Consider the following 24,026-nt stretch of genomic DNA (forward strand, 5'->3'; position numbering starts at 1 on the left):
TGCCTCACGCTCAGCGAGGGCGAGCTGCCGCTGCACTCGCGCAACACCGGTACTAACCATTGTATTTCATATTTACAAGTGTTTCTAGTAAATAGATTAATGTAATGTACAATTCCAGGTAGAAAACTTATATCCCCCGGCGAGAGAAGACGGAAGACTAGTAGCGGAGAAATATCGTATGTCTTTTATTTATAACTCAATTTACTTTCTGTGGGTTTTGTAACTAACTGTTGCTATTGTAGGCCTCCATTTTCGACGTCCCAACGCGTGGAGGACGCCCTGCAAGCTATCGGGGAGGAGCTGTCGCGTTGCCGGGCGCTGCTGCAGCGCCAGCGCCCCCAGGTGATCCCCCACCTCCCCCCACTGAAATTATACACACCATAGACCTAATACATCCTTTGTTAGTTGTGTCCCCATCTCTGTCCACCCCCCGGGGGCTGTATGTGCAATAGATGTATATTGTATCATGTAAATATTAGATAAATAAATTTTATTGAACTCATATTTGTAGTTTTCTTTTGTCTCATTGTCATTAGCAGCGGTAGTATGCAATCTTTTCCAGTAATAAACTATTATTTTTTAAATACTTTTACAAACATGAAATAAAAACTAGATATTAAAGACCAAATGGAGACGAGACATTTGAAGTATTATTCACCTTACTTGACCTTTTCAACCTAAGAAGGTTCATTTATCTGAATGTGATCATCAACATTTGTATGAACTAAAAACAAATTAAGTTACTGATTACTACAAAGAGGATAAAAGTGGATTCCGTAAAGCAATACGTTGGTATACAGCAGGGCAAAAGTTCAAAAGACATGTCGTGCAACACGGAGGGCGCGTCGGAGGCGCTGGCGCTGCGGCGCGCGGAGGGCCAGGCCCGCATAGTGGCCACTCACTCACACATATGCCACTTCACATTGCACATCGGCACGCTTGTTTTATCCGACCAGGTACCTTTGCATTCCAATCCCTACAGCAGTGTGAACCCACAGTTATATATTAAGTTCCACTACCAGGCTGTACTGCATTCGCGTGGTAAATCGCTGCTATTAACGTGGCGGTTCTACGAGCAGAATGCGGGGCTGGCGCGTGTGCCGCCCGGCCGCGTCGCTCACTTCGATCTCACCACAGAGTACCAGCTACCCTTCACTGAACACTTCCTTGAGTACATGAGGAATGTAAGCATCATACAATATCGTAGAATTGAATTAGTGTTGTAACTGCAAAAACAAGGGTCACAATATACATTGTGTATAAAAAAAATGACTGAATGGCTAACGATCTAGCAATAGACTAACCTTTTGAATACCATTGCTTTGTAGATCTGAGGAATAACGGAATTCATTTTATTGTAGTTCATTAAAAATTCCAAAAATTGCATTCGTATAACACTACAATACTGATATAAATGCAAAAGTTTATATAGATGAATGGATGTTTATTAGAGTTTGTAGGCTAAACGGCTGAACGGATTTCGATGAAATTTGGTATAGATGTAGAGGATAGTCTATAAGAACACATAGGCTACTCACTTTTATTTTTTTTTAATTCCACGCGAACGGAGTCGCGGGCGAAACCTAGTTTAATTATAAAAAAATAATTACAATTGGCCGCATTTCCATTCAACAATTGTGACAGTTAACCCAGTGAATGCGACATTCCGTACTCAGATTGTTTGGCATCGGTAGAGCCCTTTAAAAAAAATAACTCCTCGTAATGACCTATAAAAAGGCAAACTTTACAACACAATTAACAATCGTTATTTGCCAAGTTGTTTAAAATATTTTATACAAAAATTTCATTTTGATTCCGATCCATGAAGGTAACAAATTACAATGAAAAAAGTACTATTGTTTTCGTTGAATATTTCGTTGACGTTAAAATCGAATATTCACTTCTCTTTTCCTTGGCTTTAACACTATTTTGATGACAGATTTTGTGTAAGACCTTCGACAAATTAACTCGGTCGCATATCCTCTCCATTTCTGCATCTGTCCTTGTCAGGCATGGTAGGTGTGAGGGAAATGGATTATAGTTTGCAATGTATACTATTGGCAGGAGGACATGTGCCTGAAGATCTGCGAAGTTAACAAGATGGATGAGGTATTCGCGAGCTGCGCGCTGCCTTTGCGCGACACGTTGCTGCACGCGAACCGCCGCGCTGATATGTCACTGCCACTGGTTACACCAATCTTATTCAAAACGATGGAAACGTTAAAAACAACCTAGCTGAAAACAGACATAAGTCGCCTATATGTCCTTTCAGACTATACTCTACGTCTATGCCAAATTTTATCAAGATCCGTTCTGCTGTTTAGGCGGCAAACTCTTTCAAACAACCAGCTAATCTTCTGCATTTATAATATTAAGTACGAATTAGACTCTGCTATAGAATATATCAGGATCCAAACATAACAGAAAATTATAGTTCTAAGAGATTATCATGTTAGAAGAAGGCTCCAAAATTATGTCATCTGACAAGTAACGTATCGTTTTTCAACTATTCTCTTTATCCAACTGCTTAGCTTTTACCTCTCTGTCTTTGTCAATAGCAAGAGAATGTAAATATACCAGATGGCGGGTGAGGAGATTGTGAGCAGCCGGGTGGTGACTGACGCGCTGGACTGCGGCGAGGAGGCTGGCGTGCTGGACGTGTGGTGCCAGTTAAGGCTAGATCCTGCCTTACTCGCCGCGCTGCGCAAAGGCTCCAGCAAGGTAACCTTTAGTAATCCTCGTAGTGCAGATATATGTATAAACTTTAGTGAGCATTTAGATCAGTCTTTTAGCTTTATTGTTTAGGCAGCGACTATGTGTGCACCAGCAGGCGAGGACCAGTCCAGCGTGTTCCATCTTACACGGGAGTTAGAGGAGAGTCTACAATGCAACAGAAATAGTAAAGTAAGAATTATCTCGCCACTCTTCTCCCTCTCTCTCTCTTTCTCTCTCTCTCTCGCTCTTTGTTCTAAGTCCCCGAAGTAGGGCAGAGGACGTCTCTATTACCTTGCCATAAATATGATTTCATTGACCTTTACTGTCTTTGGATGTGGTTTTTTTTCATTGATAGGGATCTTTTTTTCAGCCATTACCCGGACTGGTATTAAATAATACGGTTAGTGAGGTTATTATTTATTATTTTTAATTAATTATAGCTTGCAATTGAAATTATTAAATATATTGTCATCGTTTTGCAGCAACTAACAGTAAGGTCTTCGCAAGAGGTGCGTCAGGCGGTCGCTAATGAAATCAGACCGCCGAGCAAATTGCGGGTTCTTGTTGTGAGTTCCTTATTTCACTTTTTTAATTCTCAGTAAATCACAGCCAGTACAGTTGGAGAGAAGTGCAGGTCTGGCATGGACGGTTTTTATATTGTCAGCGCCAATTTTAAATGCTACTGGCCTTATTTACTGGTTTAATGTAAACAGCTTAAAAATAGCTTGTTACCTGACATTTCTTTATTAATATGTTACTTTAATGAACGCTCATTTACACTAATAAATAATTTTTAGGGTTCTGATTCAAATACGATTTACAGTCTAATGAAAAACAAGCACTGGAGAGCCGGTACGTAAGACCATTCTGGTGACCAGATATTAGTTACAAAAAGCTTATTAATAAAAAATAACATTTCAACATGTAGGGTACCCAAAGTCATCAAACGGGCATGGACAGAAGAAATCAGTGACGATCGGACTGGAACGCGATGAGATGGAAGTGGTCGAAGTGCCTGTTAAAGTAAGTAATATTCAATGTTCTTATACTGAATCAGTGCCGGAATGAGCCAGGGCGAGGCCTCTAGCAAATTTTGTCAAGGGGCCCTTGGTTTGCTTTAGGTTCCCAAGTTTAGGGTATTAATGAATAAAAATTACTCTCCAGTAAACTATAGCCTCGACTAGAAACTATTACACAAATACATATGAGTAAGTAGTTGGTTGTTTAGTAGTTACAGCAGTCTTTTGACGTAAAGATTTTTCGTGTTAGGAGCGTAGTTCAATAGTGACGAATTTGGGGCCGGAGGAGGAGATGCGCAACCAAACGCTGGACATTACTGTGGTGTGGCTGGCTTTAAGCGAGGAGTGTGAGGCGATGGCTAACCCTGACGTGCAGCGGCTGTTCGTCGCCTACAGCTTCCTGGGCAGGGAAGGTGCCGAACTGGAGACGCCGATCAGCCTTCCTAAGCCGAAGAGTTGTAACGACAAGTGCTATTTCAACTTTAATAAACGTTAGTAGCGATAAAGTCACCTATATCTAAAAGACGATGTCAACCTTGAATCAGCAGTAAAGTCAGGGTCAGACATTTTGTCAGTACCAGACCTGCTAGCCAAGAGTGACTTAAGAGTTGTGCAGAGTTCGTGCTGAACGACAGCGAGCTGCCGCTGCTGGGACACATGGCGCGGTGCCGACAGCGAGACACCACACAGCCCGCGCACTCCGACTGCCTCACCTTCGCAGTCGTCTCCGAGCCCCCCGAGGATCCGCTCGGACTCGACACCTGTGAGGATATCGGGTGAGCCCCCTGTTCTGTCAATTAAAAGAATGCAATACCGATGTCAATGGGTAACGTTCATTTTGCTACATTCTCCGTCTTCTCTTTTGCCACTAATATGTGGCATGAGTAGCTACGCGCACCTGTACCTGGGTGACGTGCTGGCGCGCAGCGCTGGCTCGGACAGCTACACGGAGGTGCTGTCGGTGCATGCGCGCTCCGGCCCCGTGTGCGGCGTGCTGGCCGTGCGCCTCGCCGGCCTGCACGTGCTGCGCAGTCTCTGGTCAGTTCGTCCTTGCTCTTGCACACTGCACATTGTACATTGCCCTGTTCAAACCCATTTGTATTCATATTCCTACTTGAAAGATTTTGTACGTGTTGTCATAAACGAGATTATCTAATTTGAGATTCTCAATGGAAACCTAATGAGATCTGTATTCGGCATTATTATAACCGAGACAAGATAATTAGAAGAATACAAGAATTTGTACCCAATGTAAATACAACTACATTATATTTTGAATGCAAGCAGTGCTTTACTATGACGTTTTCAACATTTCTCATTGAATCAAAACCTTGAAAACGATTTCGATTCAGATTCACCTTAATTAAAAACAAATTAATATCTCAGCACATAATAAAATAATGTTATTAATTATATCGAAGTATTGTCTGGCGATGTAGCGGCTGAGCGGAGTCGCGAGTCAGTCATAGTGCGTACTCGACAGGCGACGGACGCGCACTCGCCTCGCGGACCACGCAGCGCGACAAACCGCCGCGCGCGCCGCAGTACTCTACCGTGTACGCACCGTATCCTACCCTGTGTACACTCCCTTGCCCTGTGTTATACCTATCTGTGTACAAAAACACACGCCTTGTCTTGTGCTCTTTCCCACAAATGTTTTTCGACAAGACACAATACTATGTTTTACACCAACATCGCTTTGATGTGTGTTTTTACGAAACCGATTACTTTTATCTCTTCGTCTAGTTTATAATCTGAATTTTAAAAATCTTCGTTTGATGTTTACAATTTTGTGGTGTTTCTCTTGATGTTTCTGTAAATAAATTACTTTTTTTCAAAATTTCATTATACCATTTTCTAAATCGATTTCTAAATTATCGTTACCGTAGGCAGCTTCATCAATCAATACTGATTTAAATTTAGGAAGAGTTGATTTGTTAAAAAATGCCTACAGTAACTTTTTTGTTAATCGGTCAATCAATCCATCGTTGCATAGATGAGGCGTCCTTGTCCCAGTGGCGTGCCAAAGACGTGGACGTATTTAGCCCGGCCTTCCCGGCCACACTATTTACAAACTTTCTTTGAACTCTCACCATTACATATCAAACCTTACACTCTTGTAATAAGGGTCATAGGGCGTTTCAATTTAAATTGGCTTGATGTTATCCGGGCGAAAAGTCTGATAGAGATTGGTGAAAGTGTACCTTATGGTTTTGTAATAAGAGTGATTAAAAAGCGATTAACTGAACATTTAAGTAGGGAGTTTGATTACAGGCGTTGACATTTAGTGTAGTAAAAAATATTTCACTTGGTCTCGTCTATGCATTCTTCAAAGATATACTATTATTTCCTGTCGTTTTTGTTTTCGGATGCCACGTTTAAAAAACGATCACTATTTACTAGTTTAATTTTTCAGAAACTACTTAAAGTTAGCAGGCGTTTTTAAGTCAAAGTAACAGTAAAGTACAATAATTTTAGGTTTATTTATGTACTTAAACGATCTTTAATACCGCTCATAAGTGTTTCTCACAAATATCTGCAACAAGACGCAGCGCAGCTACAGACACAGACGTAATCGAAAGCACATGTAATCTATATATATTCTCCATTCAAAATATTCAATCATTGCTAAAGTATCTTGCTTTAATCCCGGAGTTTCATATTTAGATCATACTTCATACTAATATTATAAATGTGAAAGTTGATGGATGGATGTTTGTTAGAGTTTGTAGCCTAAATGGCTGAATGGATCTGGATGTAATTTGGCATAGACGTAGTGTGGAAGAACACAAAGGCTACTTTCTTTTGTTTTTATTAATACCACGCGGACGGAGTCGTGGGCGGAAGCAAGTATTTCATAATTTATGTGACGTCCATTAACGTTTCTCTATTTTATTAACCGACTTCTTTGTGCAAATCGTTCCGGCACAAGGTTTTATTCCTCCAAATGTGACTGTCATTCGACATTTCAGTCGCTACCTTTGCTCATGTCTTCGTTCACCCAATCCCTCCATCATTTTCTAAGCCTTTAAGAGTAAAAACATATTAAAATGTAAATTTAATTTCAATTTATTTTGACATCGCAAAACATACGAGTAGTTGCAACGTGCACATAGTTTGTGGGTGGTTTTATTTTCAGTTATATTTATTTCAAGTTCATGCACATGTTGCGAGCGTTTCAGATATTTCATAGAATTAATTGATTTCATTCTATTTGAATGACGATATCTGAAATATGGAAACAATGCATTTTGTGGCTGCGGCGTCAGGGCGTAAAATAATAATCATTTTTTCTAACACTATCTACATTGCATTCATAAATGTTATAACAAAAAAATATAATTATTTGTAGAGATTTTTAAATTCCAATTTCTTGTTGTTTTTACTTTTTTTCATATATGATTTCCACGTATATTTTAGCAATCCCATTGCCTCCTCTCTCCTTTTCATTAGAGAAAAAGAGATAGCAATATAAGGTAATCCCTAGTAAAAAATCACGTTTATCTCGGTGTTAAAATTGTTACACTACATAACAGATGCGTTGATTAGCGCGGGCTCGTAAGACATTGAACCAGTGACATTGGTCAGTGTTGAAAATATCAACCGTTACTGGAGGTCGAATTCCCTCCTTGAAATAGAGAAAATATACACATTTCGTTTATAAATGTAACAAAAAGATACGTTATAATACTGTCTTCGAATTTACGAAATTCCAACAACGTAATTAAACTAAATAAAGATGTTTGTCTATGGATACATTAGGTATGTGGATACGAAGTCGAAACATTTGTGATTCTTGGCGTCAATTTTATGCCAAAGGCAGGATTAGAGATTTCTGTAGTTTACATATCTCTAGTTAATGATAATAAATGGTGAAATACCACTAGAAAATGATGAAACAGGATGTCACAAACATACTATTTTGATACTAAAATCTAAAATACTCCAGCATCGGTCGTGAGCCATTACTCCAGAGTTCAACCTTGTGATAATTATAGATGATATTTAAATCATCCACCAAAATAATAGAAATAGAGTAAAGGAAAATGTATTTGCAAAATCTGTACAATCTATCGACAACGAATCTATTTTTATAGTGTTACACGGAACAGGTGAACTTTGATTATGTTATGGGTATGAAGGCAGAGATAGGTTTAGAGATGAATGGATTGCGTGAAAGGTGACATGATCAAGAAGGGAGTGATGACTGAGATGACGGATGATAGAGTTATTTGGAGGACGACGGTGCGCCGACTCTACGGGACTAGAATAAAATAGGGGATATGTTGATTTAACGTGATTATTTATATCTTTGTTGCATATTTCTAATTTCTTTTCGATTGCGTAGTTGAAGAATGATGAAATGCAGTATGATACAAGTTCAAGTTTTTGGCATGTCAGTTGGCACACCTGATGCGTGTTGCGTCATGCATTCTTGCAACGGGTACACTAAATGATCCGTGTGGAATACGAGTAAATCTCTGAAGATTTAAGTGCAACATTTGCCAAACATGACGTTTACATCGGTTATATTGTAGAACATGTTTTACTAGATAAGAACATAGATGTCCTCGTAGTCATTCTTTGTCTAAATTATTAAGACTTGTTTCGTCAATGTATTTTCTTCTAAACAATTATGTTTTATTTGGTACAACTTTGAGCCATTTTACTGTCTACTTTAGAGAAATAGTTTTACAAAGATTGAAGAATGCATATCTAATTGTATTAATTGACTTTTAAAAAATATTTTAAATGTGAAGTGCGTAGTGATATAGTGGAATTTTAAACACACACAAACAGTGATACACAAAATGGACGACACACACGAAACACTAGACCTCATGAACCAAGAGGCGATAGGTCAGTTTACACGATTTATTAAATTGACTATACTGTTGTTTACAAAAAAGATTTTCTCGATGACCGCTTATAGATATTGTAGAGCCTCATTTTATTACCTTTCGTAGTTAATACTTCAAGTAAATAATAATTAGAAGCAAATTTTACAACCTAATTTGAACACAAACTAATTTCGCTGATTGTAAATTACAAAGTATCTAATTATCAAAATTTACTTCAATGACAGAAGTAAAGCTTTGTAGAAATAGAAAAATTTGTAGTTTCGTAGTTATTTACTCATTCACTATACACTAAACAAACTAAACACAATGTCAAACTTTACGTACTTCATTGTCACCCTTTGTCTTCGTTTTGTTTTATTGTTGCTTTCTTCTGCTTATCTCTTCTAGTTCTATTTCTTTATATCTATGTTTTTGTATATCTTTAAAGTTTAAGTAGTAATCATTTATTATTATTACTTTCTTGCACAAATTACAGACGCCTGTCTCCTGACTAAGTCTCGGGAGGGGAAGGGGTGTGGACCGCTTCAATTACTATGGTCTTATACCACCGATTTTAATATCGTTTTAACATTTTTCGGCTCTAGAGGAGAAGAACTGCCTCCTTTCCCTTCCTTGACGAGGACAATGAATACAAACTTAGTATACAAGAGTCATTTTACCTAAAACATTTTCTTTACTTTCCTTTCCAACTAGGATACTCTGCTTCGTAGATTGTAGCAAGCTTTCCCTGTGCTTTTTACTTGTGTCGTGTAACACAGAGGTGCACAAGTGTTGTGTGGTGACGTGCCGGTGTGTCGCAGAGTTCGGCGAGTGGGTGAGCCGGGTGGCGGTGCCGGCGCTACTCGCGGGCCGGTTGAGCGACGCCCGGGCCGGCGCGCCCGAAGCCCGTATGAATATGGAAGTAAGTCAATATTACTACCAATGTAAATATTCTGAATACCAGTTTAATAATGCCTTTTTAACAGTGGTAGAGCCCGTTTAATACTATGACCTCAGAGAAGAGTCTTCATGAATTCTTCGTCTCATGTTTATTGTGACGACAGAGGTTTAATTATAAAAGATTATAGTCTGTATGTTTGGAAATAATTAATCGGTAAAAATGGTTTAAATATACTCGGTTTATCGAACCCGAAATAGTTATGAGGCAAGACAAATTATTTTTAAATCTATCGTCACTTAGCTACCACAGTAAAAATAGGAGATTGAAATGAGATTTAGTTCGTAGTTCCTAAAATAACACTATTGATTATAAAATAACATTAAAACAAATATTGTAATTAAAGCATATTAGATTTTATAGACGACAAAAGACTAAAAGACCATAATTTAGTAATTTTGGCTGCATCAGATGACGACCTTTTCATTTTGCAATTTCATGCTATTAAAAAGAAAAGTATTCGTTCCCATGTATCACCACTTTCATATAGAAGACTGTTTTCCGTATTTTGGTTAACGGTAACGGACGCAACTTTTTTTTCGAACCTTTGAAATAAATCTACAAATGTCTAATTAACACGTATTTTACATCGTGTCGGTCGTATGGTTTACAAATTAAACGGTTGGCGATCAAGTGAGCTACGACAGCCTCATTACAGCGTCGCGTGAGACCGCCGACCACTGCCAACAATCGCTGTTTTATGACTCCTGAGTCTGAATTCGTAATTCAACGTTTTATCGACCAGTTATAAACTCAACAAGTACAATAAACTCAAACTCAAGTTGCTTTTGTGGTAGCTTTTGTTTATAATTAAGATAATTACCACATTTACTGTCTCTTACTACATTGCCAAAATAAGTATGAACGTCTACAGCAAAGTAATACTCGTGCTTTCTATTGCGAACGAAAATAGCCCAGATAATAAATAACTTTATTATTCATGATGCTATATTAATCTTTTCAATACGATTGCCAAATTATCGTTACGTTCTATTGCGTATTTTTATCCAACTGTTTTAGTAAGTTTAATTACAGCGCCATCTATCTACGTAAGATTGTAACTGGATGTCACAAGACATTTACTCGTTTTCCACAAACTGGTGCCGACATTTTAAACTAGATGGCGTTCAACGCAAAATAAATGTTTTTTTTACTACAATATAGATGTCTCTGCTTGTATTTTAAGAGGATTGTGTAAAAGACTTATTTCAACTTTTCAAATGAAATCTTAAAACGATCATTCTGTAATGTAACTGGTTGCAATAAAATACAATGTGTTCATTTTACCGCCACATATGTATATGTACTCTTAGTTCAGGAACTTAGAGTGAAAATTAAATGAAAAAAAGTTTCGTCACTTAAGGGCCTTCATCGGAATTGCTGGATAGTGTTGATATTGGAAAACGACCATTCTGTTACCACATCCGCAGTAGGTAACGTAAGCCGTTCAAATCTACACTCGATGTGTTGAAATAAACGTAAAGTGGCAGGCTGCCGTAAATACAAGTATTTTTAAATCGTACAAATTCCGTAAGAACCAATCTGATTGCTATACATTTAGATAATCTATTTAGGAATTTTATTTGGACGTGCTTTTAATAAGTACGAAGGTTATGGACACGCCGATCTTCGTAACTTCGAATCATTGTAAACCAAAAATTACTTAATTTAGAAAAAAGTTTTATGTTTCAGCTGTGTATTTTTAAGGAGAATGAGATTTAAATGTGTTTTAGTTGGAATGTTTTGGCGGTTAAAACGCAACTTCATACAAAATGCAATGCAAAGTGCAGTTGTCTTAAATCATTCGAATCCGCTCCGACCTTGTCCAATAAATTAATCAAACCAGCATTTACGTCAGCTGTAAACTGACATCAAGGGCCTAGTACGAAAATTTGCAAGAAATCGTATCGTCATCGACAAAGTAATACATTTGACAGTGCACTATACGCCTTGTACAAATGTCATATATCTCTATATGGGTTTGTTTTGTAGTTAGAGGGCAACGTACATAGAAGTCTCGCCCAACGCCGTTAATGCTGCTGTTTTATGGAGATTGTGGTTGGTTTATTGAGATTTGTGCTATCGTTTTTTTTTTTTATAACATAATGTGGCAAACGAGCAAGCGGCCACCTGAATCCGCCAAAATGGCGAAGTGACCGCTGCCCATAGACATCTGCAATTGCAGATGCGTTGCCTACCCTTATCCGACGGAGGAGGAGACGCACATAAAGAGGATATTTCCTCTTCCTATGCATCTCCTCCATCGTCAAATCCACTTCCCCTTCCCATCCTCTCATAAGAAAAGGGTGGTAAAGAGAAAGGGACTTAAATTAGGCCTCCGGCACCACACTCATCAGACGAAACACGGAATTGCTTCCATTTCACGCCTGTCTTCTGTGTGGTCGTGGTATTACACCGGGCGTGCCGGCCTGCAGTGCTAAGATCTTACAGCGGGCACTACCACTGTTAAAATTACACGGTTGTTTACGATACCACAGCCTCACAAAAACACTATATTTGAAGGTCAGTAAGTTACAAAATAGCGATATTTGAAGCGCACAGTTATTTAACTAGTTCAGGGCCGGCGTTCTCCAGCCCGTAATACTCGGTTTCCCGGAAACTTGGCAAAATTAAACCATGATGTTATTTTAGACTTGTGCGTGCTTTTCGACACAACACACCTGAAATCTAGCCTATATTTCGCTTTGTTTTTTTCCACGGTTGAAAACGCGACGTGAAAATGTGTTTATGTTAGAATTCGAACGAACTAAAAATACTTATGTTTTTAAAGATTTAGAAAACAGTAGACAGAAGGAATTAAAAAAAAACGCTAATTGCAATTATAGGAGCTGATGCTTACAGTAAATTTTGAGCCTTTTGCTCGTTAACTTTTTTATATCAATGAAAAGGCTGAATTAAATGTTTATTACTCGAACTTACAAGTGACGATTTGAGACTCTTCGACGCCGTTACTATCTTTAATTTGGGATTTTTCTAAAACTATTGTCACTGCAGTTTAATTCATGAATGAATAAATTTTATTTTCTACTAGCTGTTGCTCGATACTTCGCCCGCGTGAAATTAAAAAATAATATAAATTATAGCCTATGGTACTCACTGATAACGTAGCTTTATAACGGTGAAAGAATTTTTGAAATAGTCCCAATAGTTTTTGAGTTATTGCAATACATACAAAAATACTTTTTTCCTCTTTATAATCTTACTTCTTACTAATATTATAAATGTGAAAGTTTAGATGGATGGATAGATGGATGGATGGATGGATGTTTATTTGTTAGAGTTTGTACCCGAATGGGCTGAACGGATTTCGATGAAATTTGGCATAGATGTAGAAGGTAATCTGGAAGAACGCATAGGCTATTCACTTTTGTTTTTTTTTTTAATTTCACGCGAACGGAGTTGCGGGTGAAAGCTAGTATTTGTATGGTTTGAATTGTCAGTTCATACTCCTTGAATGATGACTAAGAGAACTGGACGACATCCAAATTAATTATGAACCTGTAAATCAATCAAAGACAGTCGCTGGGAATGAGCCACAAACACGTCGAATGTGATGCGAACACAAGGATATTTGATAGACAAGAGATGACAACCTGTATTCAAAAGTAAACGTGAGTTTACATTACCGCCACCTTAACAAAAGGATATTGCTATCTCTATTTGTTAAAAGGAATGACAGGGATGAGGATATTGTTTGTACATGTATGTAAGCCCATAGTAAGCGCAGTTGGCATAACGAGACCATGATCGGACATGATGCAAAACAATTGGCAAATATAAAACTGATTCTTTAAAATGTTAGATTGTTACATGTGTTATGGTGGTGTTTTATTAGATTATCTTGTCAATGTACAAATATAGTTTAAACTTTTATGTTTAGTTTAAGATCTCTACACTTTTATGTACTAACTGTTGTCCGCGACTTAGTCCTCGCAATATTAGGATACTAGCTTTCGGCCGCGACTCCATCCGCTTGGAATTAAATAAATCAAAAATGTAAACTATTCTCTACATATATACCAAATTTCATCAGAATCCGTTCAGCCGTTTAGGCTACAAACCTTAACAAATATCCATCCATCTTAACTTTCACATTTACAATATTAGTATGATAAAGTAGCCTATAGTATGCCCGTCTAAGTCAGCTACCCTGCAGTGAAAATCCGCTTCATCAGCTGTTTCGGATATTACCCGGAACAAACGCGGCTTGCGGATAAACAGACAGACAAAAAAGATTAAAATGACATTTTCGTTATCAGCAAAGCAATCATCTTCCCGAAATCTGGAATCAGAATCTTTTACGCAGTATTCTCTCTTTAATATGGCAACTTTGTCACTGTAGAAAGGTTGACAACCCTCGCCTTTGTTAATTAACCTTTGAGTATCAACCCGGAAGTTGGCAGAGGTGATAAAAGTTCTTAAATAAGAAGCGTATATTAACTGTGACAGTTTCAGTCCCTGCGAGGAGGTGATGCCTTAAGCGTTATAAATGAGCTCCAATTATATGTGACGGAGAGCAGATATGCATTTTTTCATCACAACCCAAATAAACAGCGTTGCGTTGGCCGCGGTATTCCAGGACGTATATTTTCGGGTGACATTTGCGGTGGAGAAAAAAATTGAATCGTTTATTCTTAATTTTTACTTATGAATTTATTGCGCGATAATATTCCCTGAATGTTGGTTACTGTAATGATACAAGGGCTATATTATACTAGCTTTAGCTCACGACTTTGTCTGATATTAAAAAAATAATTAATAGCTTACGTGTTTTTCCATACTATGCTCTACACATGTGCTAAATCTCATCGAGATCCGTTAAGCTGTTTTGGAGATTCATAGTAACAAACATCCATCCATCCAATTTTCCATTTATAATATTACGAGCTGTTGCCCGCGACTTCGTACGCGTGGTATTAGAAAACATACAAACTATGTAAATTACAAAAAGCTACGTATCCCTCGGGAATCGGACATTTCTCGGGGATGAAGCTTATCCCATGTGTACTCCAGATTGTTTTATATCTGTGCCAAATTTCAATAAGATATGTTGAACCGTTGCAGAATGATCGAGTAAACATTAAAAAACTAAATTAATAAATCCCACAGGAACCGTAACTATTCCAGGGATAAAAAGTGGCCTAAGTGTTCTTCCAGATTATGCTCTAAACCTGTGCCAAATTTCATGGAGATCCGTTCAGCCGTTTAGGCTACAAACGCTAGCAAACATCCAGCCATCCATCTATCCATCCATCCATCGAAACTTTCATATTTATAATATTAGTAAGATTATGATAATTGCCCCTAGAGTCTTTATCATTTTATCAACAAAAAAGCATATTTTGAAACAGTATAGTTTAAACAATTTTCACAACTGCGTTTACGTGAGTTAACAAAGTGTACAACGTGTATTAATGTTGCAATATTTTGCTATAGTTTCTCGTTTTGTTAACGTTCCTTCAAAATAAACTTCCTGCGTGTATTGTGCGTGGAGTAATAAATAATAATAATGTTGTAGTAATAAACACAAGGCTGTTTCTATTTGAATTTAATGTAGTTAAATTAATATTAAAAATTAATCAACTTATTGAAATACCAAGTTAAATGACGTAATCGCACAACTGTTGTGCGATTGTCGATTGTTTTGCAGCCGACTGTTTAGTTGCATAACTAAAAATCGAGTGCGCACCTCCATATAAGCTTATAAGAATCAAAGCGATTAAAGAAGGTCCTTCAAGAAGCGAGCCTATCATTTCCTAAAAGGCCGGCAACGCATCTGTAGTTCCTCTGGTGTAGCGGATGGGCGTCGTTGACTACCTTGGTGTTCACGCCGCTAGTTTGCCCCCTTTTTTTTATAAAAAAAAAACAGTTGTGCGATAGTTTAATCAAAGGTGTGCGCGTGCTCTTAGTCTTCAGAGTGTAAAACGTTATACGTAAAATATTTACATTGTCCTGTCTTTGAGGTCGTGGTCATCAGTCTAGCCGGCCCCATTCGGTAACATGTTTACTCCCGATTCCTCTAAATAAGTGTTATGCAATTTACCAGCCTTGACCTGAAATAAATAAGTAGCGCAAATGTAAGTAAAAAACCATGTACCTGTCTCTGTAATGAAAAGAAGATAACTCTACACATTCTGTGCTACGCTTTGTGTATAAATTTAGCAAATGGAGCATAACACACACACATATATTCTGTATTTGTATGAGGAGTAAACTAGCAGTTCCCGAGCGACTTCATCCGCATGAAATTATGAAAATTTTATTTTATATTTACATTTGTCAAATTATCAATTGAAAATGTCAAAATGACATGACATGATGACGACCTTGCTTCCTTAATGTTGGCAGCAACTTGTGGTCTCTTTCCTACATTAAGGATTTTATGCAAAATATTTACCCCATAAGTTTAATGGCGTGAAAATATATAGCCTAAAGCGTGACGTAAGTGTAGGGCTTTTTGTAAAAAACAGTTATTCAAAAATGTGCTGTCATTGCTGATATCTTAGACATCAAAGAAGTGTGTGTTTACGCTTTATTATAATAGTATAGATACAAGCAATGTATTGATTGTCAGCGAATAAACAGAATCAACAAGGGCAATTAATAATTTCAGTTTTAACTGAACAGTTGTAATGTACAGTTAGTGGTAATGTAAAAGTGATGTAGGCAAAAACTTAACAGACACTTAAAATTTTACTTAAAAACTGCTGCTACACAAAAGCCTAAATGTACAGTGGAATTAAAGTGTGCTTCTCTCATAACTTTACAAAACAGTTCAACTGGCGTTTAAAATCTTGTCTACACGTCTGTACCGGGTTTTGAAAATGCATAATTTGCCTGAACAGTTTTGACAGGCGTCAAGTTTAATTTCCCTGTGTTGGAAATAATCTTGTAGCGTTGACATTGCGCAGAGTTTTCTGAAAACATGAAAGAAAATTATAAAACGAAATCCAGTCATATTTTGTGATACACGTAAATTAAAAGTGCCTTTGTATACGAAAGAAAGCGTCTTAAAATTAAAAAAAATTGGTACGACTATTCCCAGACATTTCTTAGAAGTGATAAATCTCCGCGGCTACGTTATTAGGCGTTTCTAGATTTTGTTTGCAAACTTGTCTTGGAATTATGCTGTTTGAGATTTATTGGATGTCTTGATGATAAACGCTGAGAGGATAAAACGTTTGAAAAGAGATTTTTCTTTTTAACGTGGCAAAGTACAAATGATTTAGAAAATTCTGTTTTTTTGCTTACAAGTGATTTATGGTCAATCTTATTTTCAGCGCAGAATACCATATATTAGATTTTGTTAATTGAGTCTATGACTTAAAATTGCCGCAAAATGCCTTATTATATATCTCTATTCAAAATCTATTGACCGCATCTGGAGAAAATAAAAACATTTTTTTTTAAGTCAACAAACAATTTTATTTTTCGACTTTCAATCTAGCTAAAATTCAACTTTGAAAAGCTAAATGTTTCCCGTTTTCTTATAAACTGTGCGGTTACTATGTGCCTATAATATCGACAGATTAGTCTTTGAGTTCAACAACCTCGGTATCGTGTTACAAATTGATTTTCTTCACTGCGTTATTCCCCAGCTGTGGCTCGATGATGCCGCCCGTACCATTCGTGAGTCACAATAAGAAAAACTTGTTTATCCGCAATCATTTTCCGTTTGGACGGTGACTGACCAATTTCCCTGAACGTGAAAACTCATAAAACAAGATGGCACATTTCACGATATTTACTTACTGTCGTTGAGGAAAAATCACTGGAAATATTTCCAGACATGTGGCATTGAAACACTCAACGTGTTTTGCTTTGCACTTCGCTTTGTTTACGAATGAGGTAAACGAGTGCGTTTATTTGTGTTGGAATTAAGATGATTTTTTTCTTCGAATGTTTCTAAAAGATTACGTCCGCGTACGTTATATAATGTAAAAGCCATATTTATTTTTAAAATAAGCACAATAAATAAAGGTTTTCAATGCAATAAGAACTTAAGCTGTCACAACTTTGTTTTGTTTTTAAACGAATATCAAATCCTTATTGTTCCCGTACGGTTGCATCCGTATGATATAATAAAAAAAAATATTTTATTGATTCTTACCGCTATTGACTAAAACTAATCACTTATTTGCAGAAAAGTTATACAGCCCAAAGTTGATTAGCATGAAAATATGTAGTAAGTTTAGGTTATATAAGTTTAGGGCTTTTTATTAAAAAAACTATGGTTGCTGACATCCTACATAACAAAGTGTGTGTTTACTTTTAATTATATTAGTAGTCTAGATACTTAGGAATAATCACAGATATTGTTTTCATTTCACATAACTTAGTTTACTATAGCATAATAACTACGTAAATTTAACTAGTATGAATTTCACATTTTCGTTTCCAATAGCAAGTTGCATTGACAAATATCCGCTAAAAATATACCCGAAGACCTTGGATATGTTCTAAATTATCTCTTTATTTTCATCGAGCAACATACGTTACTTTGAAGAGCTTTCGTTTTGTTTGTGTTTACATCGATTGCGAATTGATGTTACGAAACTTGGAGATCAAACGTTACTGTGATTAAAAAGAACTAGGGCTTAGTTCTATTTCAATGAATGACGCAGATATTTCGAAAGCCGGTTTAAATTTAACATATTGATGAACTGTTTGTTAGGTTCATGGATTTACTGAGTCAGGCACTTTAGGTCGATGTATACTAATACATGTTAGCATGAGTCAATTTTAATGTTACGTGGTTGATTTAAAGACCGTGATTCGTCAAATTACTCACATAATAGGTTTATTAATATAGAAGTAAGAGTTTTATTCACATTTACTTTGATATTTCATTATCATTGTTAAGTGAACGCTAATTGCAACTACAAGTTTTAAAGCCTGTAGCCGTGGAATCGTAGCGCGTAGACCGCGTAGCCTTTTAATGCTGCTACGAAGTATTCGACTATTACCACTTGAACTTGTTAAATCCTTTACTTAAGTCTTACTGCAGATAGTAGCTTAAATTCTTGCTTTTAAATTATTTCTGATTTTATCTATCTGTTGTTAAAAGCGCTTATTTTGTAGTAAATGTTAAGACTATAATTTTAATAAAAGGGTCATCACCTGAGGTGATTCGTGGACATAAATTAAAAAAAATCAAGCGTGTGTAGAAATAAACTGTCCTCTTCACGCTCACTTAAACTTGAAGGTTCGCAGATTTAATGTTAATGATGTTTAAAAATATAATCGCGGTCCCGACACCGAGGTTATTTGTTAACTTTGTTGACAAGCGCGACATACATACATCCAATCACACTATTGCTATTTATTTTAGAGATTGTGTTCGACTAATGATTAATACATTTCTATAGTGATAAATTACTATTATTTATTATTCAAAGTTCTAATAAAAAATTATTCGGGATTTGTGAACACTCTGTAAATTATTAAGCCACAATCTGACACAACAATCTCCGCAAATTTTCATGTGTCCTGTAATAAATTACACTTTTCAGGTAAGAAGACTCGTAAAAATATTTTTCTTTTTATCTTTCCACAAAACGACAAATTAATGTAAGCTTCGTAGCTTCGGTGTTTTCCCCATGGATCTGTGTCAATACATTTTGTGTAAAGAATAAATACGTCTCACTTGTGTTTATAAATAGCGGCTAACCGGAACAAATATACGGCACACCGTCTGCCTCCGCCAGAGGTGCAAATTGATGCGTGCGCCTGCGCTAAGTAAAGCTCGCCGCTCGCCAGCCAACTCAGTCAAGCCCCAACCTCCACAGGGAACGCTCGTGTCCACTTGTGCCGCGAATCAAATACGATAACTCGCTTACAAATCGGAATAAACAAAATTTAAGTTCAGTTGTAAACAAATAATATGACAACGTGATATAACGTGAAGCCGCGATGTCCTTTTGTAGAATAACGGGCCGCAGCAGGGGCCTGCCCAAGCCCAACTACTTCCCGCTCCTTGCGCCCATCTCGCCGGCGGACGCCAAGCGCTGCTGCAGGATTACCGGCAAATCATACGGTTTGCCCACTCATCACTACATTCCAGTACTTTTGACTGCAAGTTCTTCCAAAACAAAGTGCAAAATAACAAATGTGGCCGGTGAACTTGGACCCCACCACTATTCGCCAGAAATTAATTATGGCAACAGAAAACATGACCTGCTCCCAGATTACAGATACATATTCCCCATTCTCGACGGCTCTACTGAAGCTCAAAAAGCATTAATGGATATGTTATTAACCAAACAAGTTACTGAAGAAAAGCGATACGTTTATACTGTTCAAGAAAGACGCTGTGGCCTAGTGTTCTCCGCTCGAATGGAGGCAGCCGTACGTGATGGAGATGTTAGGGACGTGATGCTCGCTAAGGACTCTGATACTGTTCTTATAAAAACAAAACAAGGTCGTAGTGTCTCAATGGACTTTAAAGATTTTACTGAAGATGTAGAAATGTATGAAGGAGAGGGGCCTAATGCGGAAGTGCTCAAACAAAGAGAACAAGAAGAACTTGAAGAAAAGAAAAAGAAAAGGAAACGGGCAGCAGGATTGTCGTCGATGAAAAAAATATTTGAAACCAAGGAAAAGCTTGCGGAAGTTCAAGAAATTGAAGAGGAAATACTGCGACAAGATCGTTTGGCCAAAAAAGCTAAATTAGACAAAATAAAACATGAAAAACATGACATTAAAAGCTTTTTGTGCGACAATTTTAACATAAATCATATGCGATCCAAATCTAGCATTGCTATGTGTAACGGAGAGTGGAAAGATCAAATACACCCACTGATGGAAACGTGGGATTGGGATTTACTTGAAAAGGAAACGAAAGATGAACATTTTATTCCTAAGAGCACAACTTTACCAACACCTGTGAAAATAACACCTTACCATTGTGAAACAGAAATATACCAAGTTGATAGAAATATTAGTGAAGTGACTGTACCTCTTGAGAATGTTCCTAGTGTTAATCCATTAAAACCGGTCAAAAACCGGCCATGTGAAACAATATTACAAGCTGTGAAGGAACTTTCTCCGGAGCGCTTAACTGAAACTGCAGATGTGACTGAAAAATTATTTGAAGAAAATAAATTAGACATGTTGCCCACTTTAGAAACATTGCCAAATGTTGTGAAGAACATTAAAAAAGGGAAAAGGGAAAAAATTGCTAAAATATCTGGACTAACTTTAGACATTAATAAAGCAAAAACGTTTATCCCTGGGCAACATATAAACACACCTCAAGGACATGTTTTCATTCCCGGCCAGACTATAGAGACCCCAGTTGGACCTGTTTTTGTTCCAGGACTAAGTGTAAACACACCTGCTGGTCCCGGTCTCATCCCTGGCCACATTGTAACATCCGAAAATACACAAGAGCCATTCTTCCTTGCTGGGCAAGTTTTACAGACAACAAACGGCGAAGAATTTGTTTGCGGACAGACTATTAAAAATAAAGACTCATATCGCTTTACTGAAGGCCAAACTGTATTGTCTGAAGAAGGTCTTAAATTTGTGCCTGGAAAAGTTATTAATAATGGGCCCGAAGAAATATTTGTACCGGGTCAAACAATTTTAACTCCTGATGGTGCGCAGTTTGTACCCGGTCAAACAATCACAGAAAATGGTGAAATATCATTTACACCGGGGCAAAATGCTAAAATAAATAATGAGTGGCAATTTGTTCCAGGACAAGTTGTCCATCAAGATGATGAATTGCATTTCGTTCCTGGAGCAACTTTGGCAACACCAAATGGTCTAAAATTCGTACCAGGTCAAACTGTGATTAGTGATGGTGAGACATGTTTCGTTCCTGGGATTACAAAAACAACAAACAATGGCTTAGAATTTATACCAGGGACTACCGTTGAAACAATTGACGGACCAAAATTTATTGAAGGTCAGATCGTGCATACGGACTTTGGAGAAAAGTTTTTACCAGGGAAAACAATTGTTCAAGCTAATGGACATGTTGAATTTTCTGTTGCGAAGTCTATTGATGATATTTGTTTCACTGAAGGCGCTCCAGTGGGTTTACCTATAGATATTAAAACATGTTCAGTATCCGAAGAGTCCCTATATGTTTTTGGTCATATGGTACAAACTGGTAAAGGCATTGAATTTTATCCCGGGCCTAAGATGCCTAAAATAGAGGGTAAAGTTGTTCCAGGTAGACTTGTTAAAAATGGATTAAAAGAGTCTCGCTTTGTACCCGGAATGATGGTTGAAGGAATTTTCGTGCCTGGTCAAATCGTCTTTACTGAAAACGGTGAGCAATTTGTTCCTGGACAAGTTGTGGATACTGCAGAAGGGCCCAAATTTGTACCTGGTCAAGTTGTGAATACGAAGAGTGGTGCAAAATTCGTTCCTGGTCAAACTATTCATACTATTGATGGTCCTCGCTTCGTCCCTGGTCAAATAATTGAAACGAAAGCTGGTCCAACATTTATACCTGGACAAGTTATTTGGACTGAAGATGAAGGATCTCGATTTGTTCCTGGGCAAGTGGTTGATACCGAAGAAGGTCCAAGATTTGTTCCAGGTAGAGTTATTGAAACGGAAGATAACGGCGTAACATTTGTGCCCGGGCAAATTGTCCAGACACCTGAAGGTTTAAAGTTTGTTGCTCCAGATCTAATCGAAGGAGAAGAGGGTCTGGAATTCTCTGTTCAGAGTTTTGTCGTTACTCCTGAAGAACTTAAACTCTTGAAAGTGAAAACTAATCCAAACGATACTACATCTACTAAAGGCGAACTTACAATTGACACAAATATGTTGCGACAGTTATCTGAAGCAGGCATGTCAATTGGTAGACAAGTACCAGCTGACCTACCTGCAATAAATATTATTTTAAATCAAACAAGAAATGCTGAAGCATTAAAAGCTTTTATATCTGATTATGGTTTGAAAGATGACATTGCTAATCAATTAATGGAGATCGTTACGTCGATAATTGAAATGAGTGCTCACTTAAAGACCGAGATTCATGAAAACAAAAACGAAAATGACTCCAAAAAAGGAAGATTTAACAAAAAACGACTTGACAACTGCAATTATGATGACGAACAAGATGTGCATCAAGAAAATGTTAAAAATTCAATCGCAGCAGCTGTTCTGGCGGCATTAGTAACAGCTGAACAGTTCGAAGAGATAAACAACAATAACAGCAGAGAAAAATATCAACTTATCTTAAAATCAATCGATACTATTTTAGGCCAAACTATTGATGAAAATTTCGTATCTGCTATGTATAAAATTCTTCAAACGGAAGAAAGTAAGGAAACACTTCGAGAAGAAATACTGGAGAATTCTTCAAAACAAAAAATAGAATTAATTAAAATTGCCTTGAACAGCACATTACACAAACATTCCCTTAAAGAAGAAGATATAATTGAAAAGTTTTGTGACTTCCTGAGCAGCGAAAATGAAGTATTGGGTCCAGCGTTTAAAAATATTTCTAAAAACGACGCAAGCGTTCTCCGTCATGTACTGAAACATATCTCCGAGTCAATTTCTTTTATTAAAACTGATAACGAAGCAGCAGAAACACTTCAGAAGGTTATCGTATCCGCTGTCCAAGAGAATAGTATGAAAGAACTAGAAAGCATTTTGCAAGAAGCGGAATCAAACGACATTAAACAATTTATTGGACAATCAATTGGTCTTGCTCGAGTACTTGGTATGCACGACGTTGTTAAAAAGTTATCAAGTACTCTAGATAATAAGACAAACTTGGCAAACTTATCCAACGATGCCGAAAGTATGAACATTTTAAAGAGGGTGACAGTTATGAGGAAACTAGCTGATGAAACACCTAGTTTACATTCTGCATTACAAAAACTAGAAAATGACCCACAGCTTGCTCGTACAGATCCCAAATTAAGGGATTTGGTACGAGAAAGTGCAGCTCTTATGATCATACCCGAAGATCGGCCGTTGATGACTTCCGATGAGGTTCCATTGAGTTTGCTTCAGCCCGAAAACAGTTTAGCTATGGAAGACTTTCTGTTCCAACGCAAGAAACATCGAGGAGCGTTATTGATCATGAAGAAAGGTTTGCAGGCTGTAGTGCCCCGAGAAGCCAGTCGGTCGGTTCTGACCGGTGAAGTAGCCTACACAGTTCTCGATGAAAATGGAATAAGGCATTTTGAACCGCTTCACGTATTCTCTGCCTTAAATCTTAGCAAGCCTATCGCACATCGTTTTAGTATGTACAGCTGTCCAGTCGTAGACGACAACGAGGAGGATCTTCAAACATTTACTGGCTATTGTAATATAAGTAACAACCAAAGAATAACAAAGTTTGGAGGGTGGAACCGACGGTACAGCGGTGCTTCCGAACGCGAGAATACAAGAAGCAGAATAAGCAGTTTGGACAATACACCCAGTTACAGACGTTACTCCTCAAGATCCCTAACTCGATCTAGGTCTACTTGTAGCAGAAGTCCACCTAAGGTAACC

General features: G+C 37.4%; 3 protein-coding genes across 3 annotated transcripts in view; all 3 read left to right on the plus strand.

Moving 5' to 3' along the window:
• The window catches only part of LOC106111742, a 4,451-nt gene extending 4,067 nt beyond the window's left edge, over window positions 1-384 (plus strand). Inside the window, exons 8-9 of the mRNA XM_013293886.1 lie at window positions 119-176; window positions 243-384. Coding sequence (XP_013149340.1) covers window positions 119-176; window positions 243-384 — 200 coding nt within the window. The remainder of the gene's footprint in view (window positions 1-118; window positions 177-242) is intronic.
• Window positions 7-19,570, plus strand: LOC106111896. Its single transcript, XM_013294092.1, has 17 exons — window positions 7-49; window positions 119-176; window positions 243-342; window positions 801-956; window positions 1,023-1,184; window positions 2,065-2,187; window positions 2,581-2,721; window positions 2,806-2,904; window positions 3,086-3,115; window positions 3,198-3,281; window positions 3,513-3,567; window positions 3,644-3,738; window positions 3,985-4,225; window positions 4,351-4,510; window positions 4,623-4,772; window positions 9,397-9,497; window positions 19,481-19,570. Coding segments are annotated over exons 4-16 (1,476 nt in total). The 5' UTR covers window positions 7-49; window positions 119-176; window positions 243-342; window positions 801-821; the 3' UTR covers window positions 9,398-9,497; window positions 19,481-19,570.
• LOC106111743 overlaps window positions 19,240-24,026 on the plus strand; it is a 38,332-nt gene continuing 33,545 nt past the window's right edge. The window contains exon 1 of the mRNA XM_013293887.1: window positions 19,240-24,020. Within this exon, the coding sequence (XP_013149341.1) occupies window positions 19,467-24,020 (4,554 nt within the window). The 5' untranslated portion in view covers window positions 19,240-19,466. The remainder of the gene's footprint in view (window positions 24,021-24,026) is intronic.

This window comes from Papilio polytes, unplaced genomic scaffold (genome assembly GCF_000836215.1).
Source record: "Papilio polytes unplaced genomic scaffold, Ppol_1.0 DF824146.1, whole genome shotgun sequence".
In the NCBI taxonomy this organism is placed as follows: Eukaryota; Metazoa; Arthropoda; class Insecta; order Lepidoptera; family Papilionidae; genus Papilio; species Papilio polytes.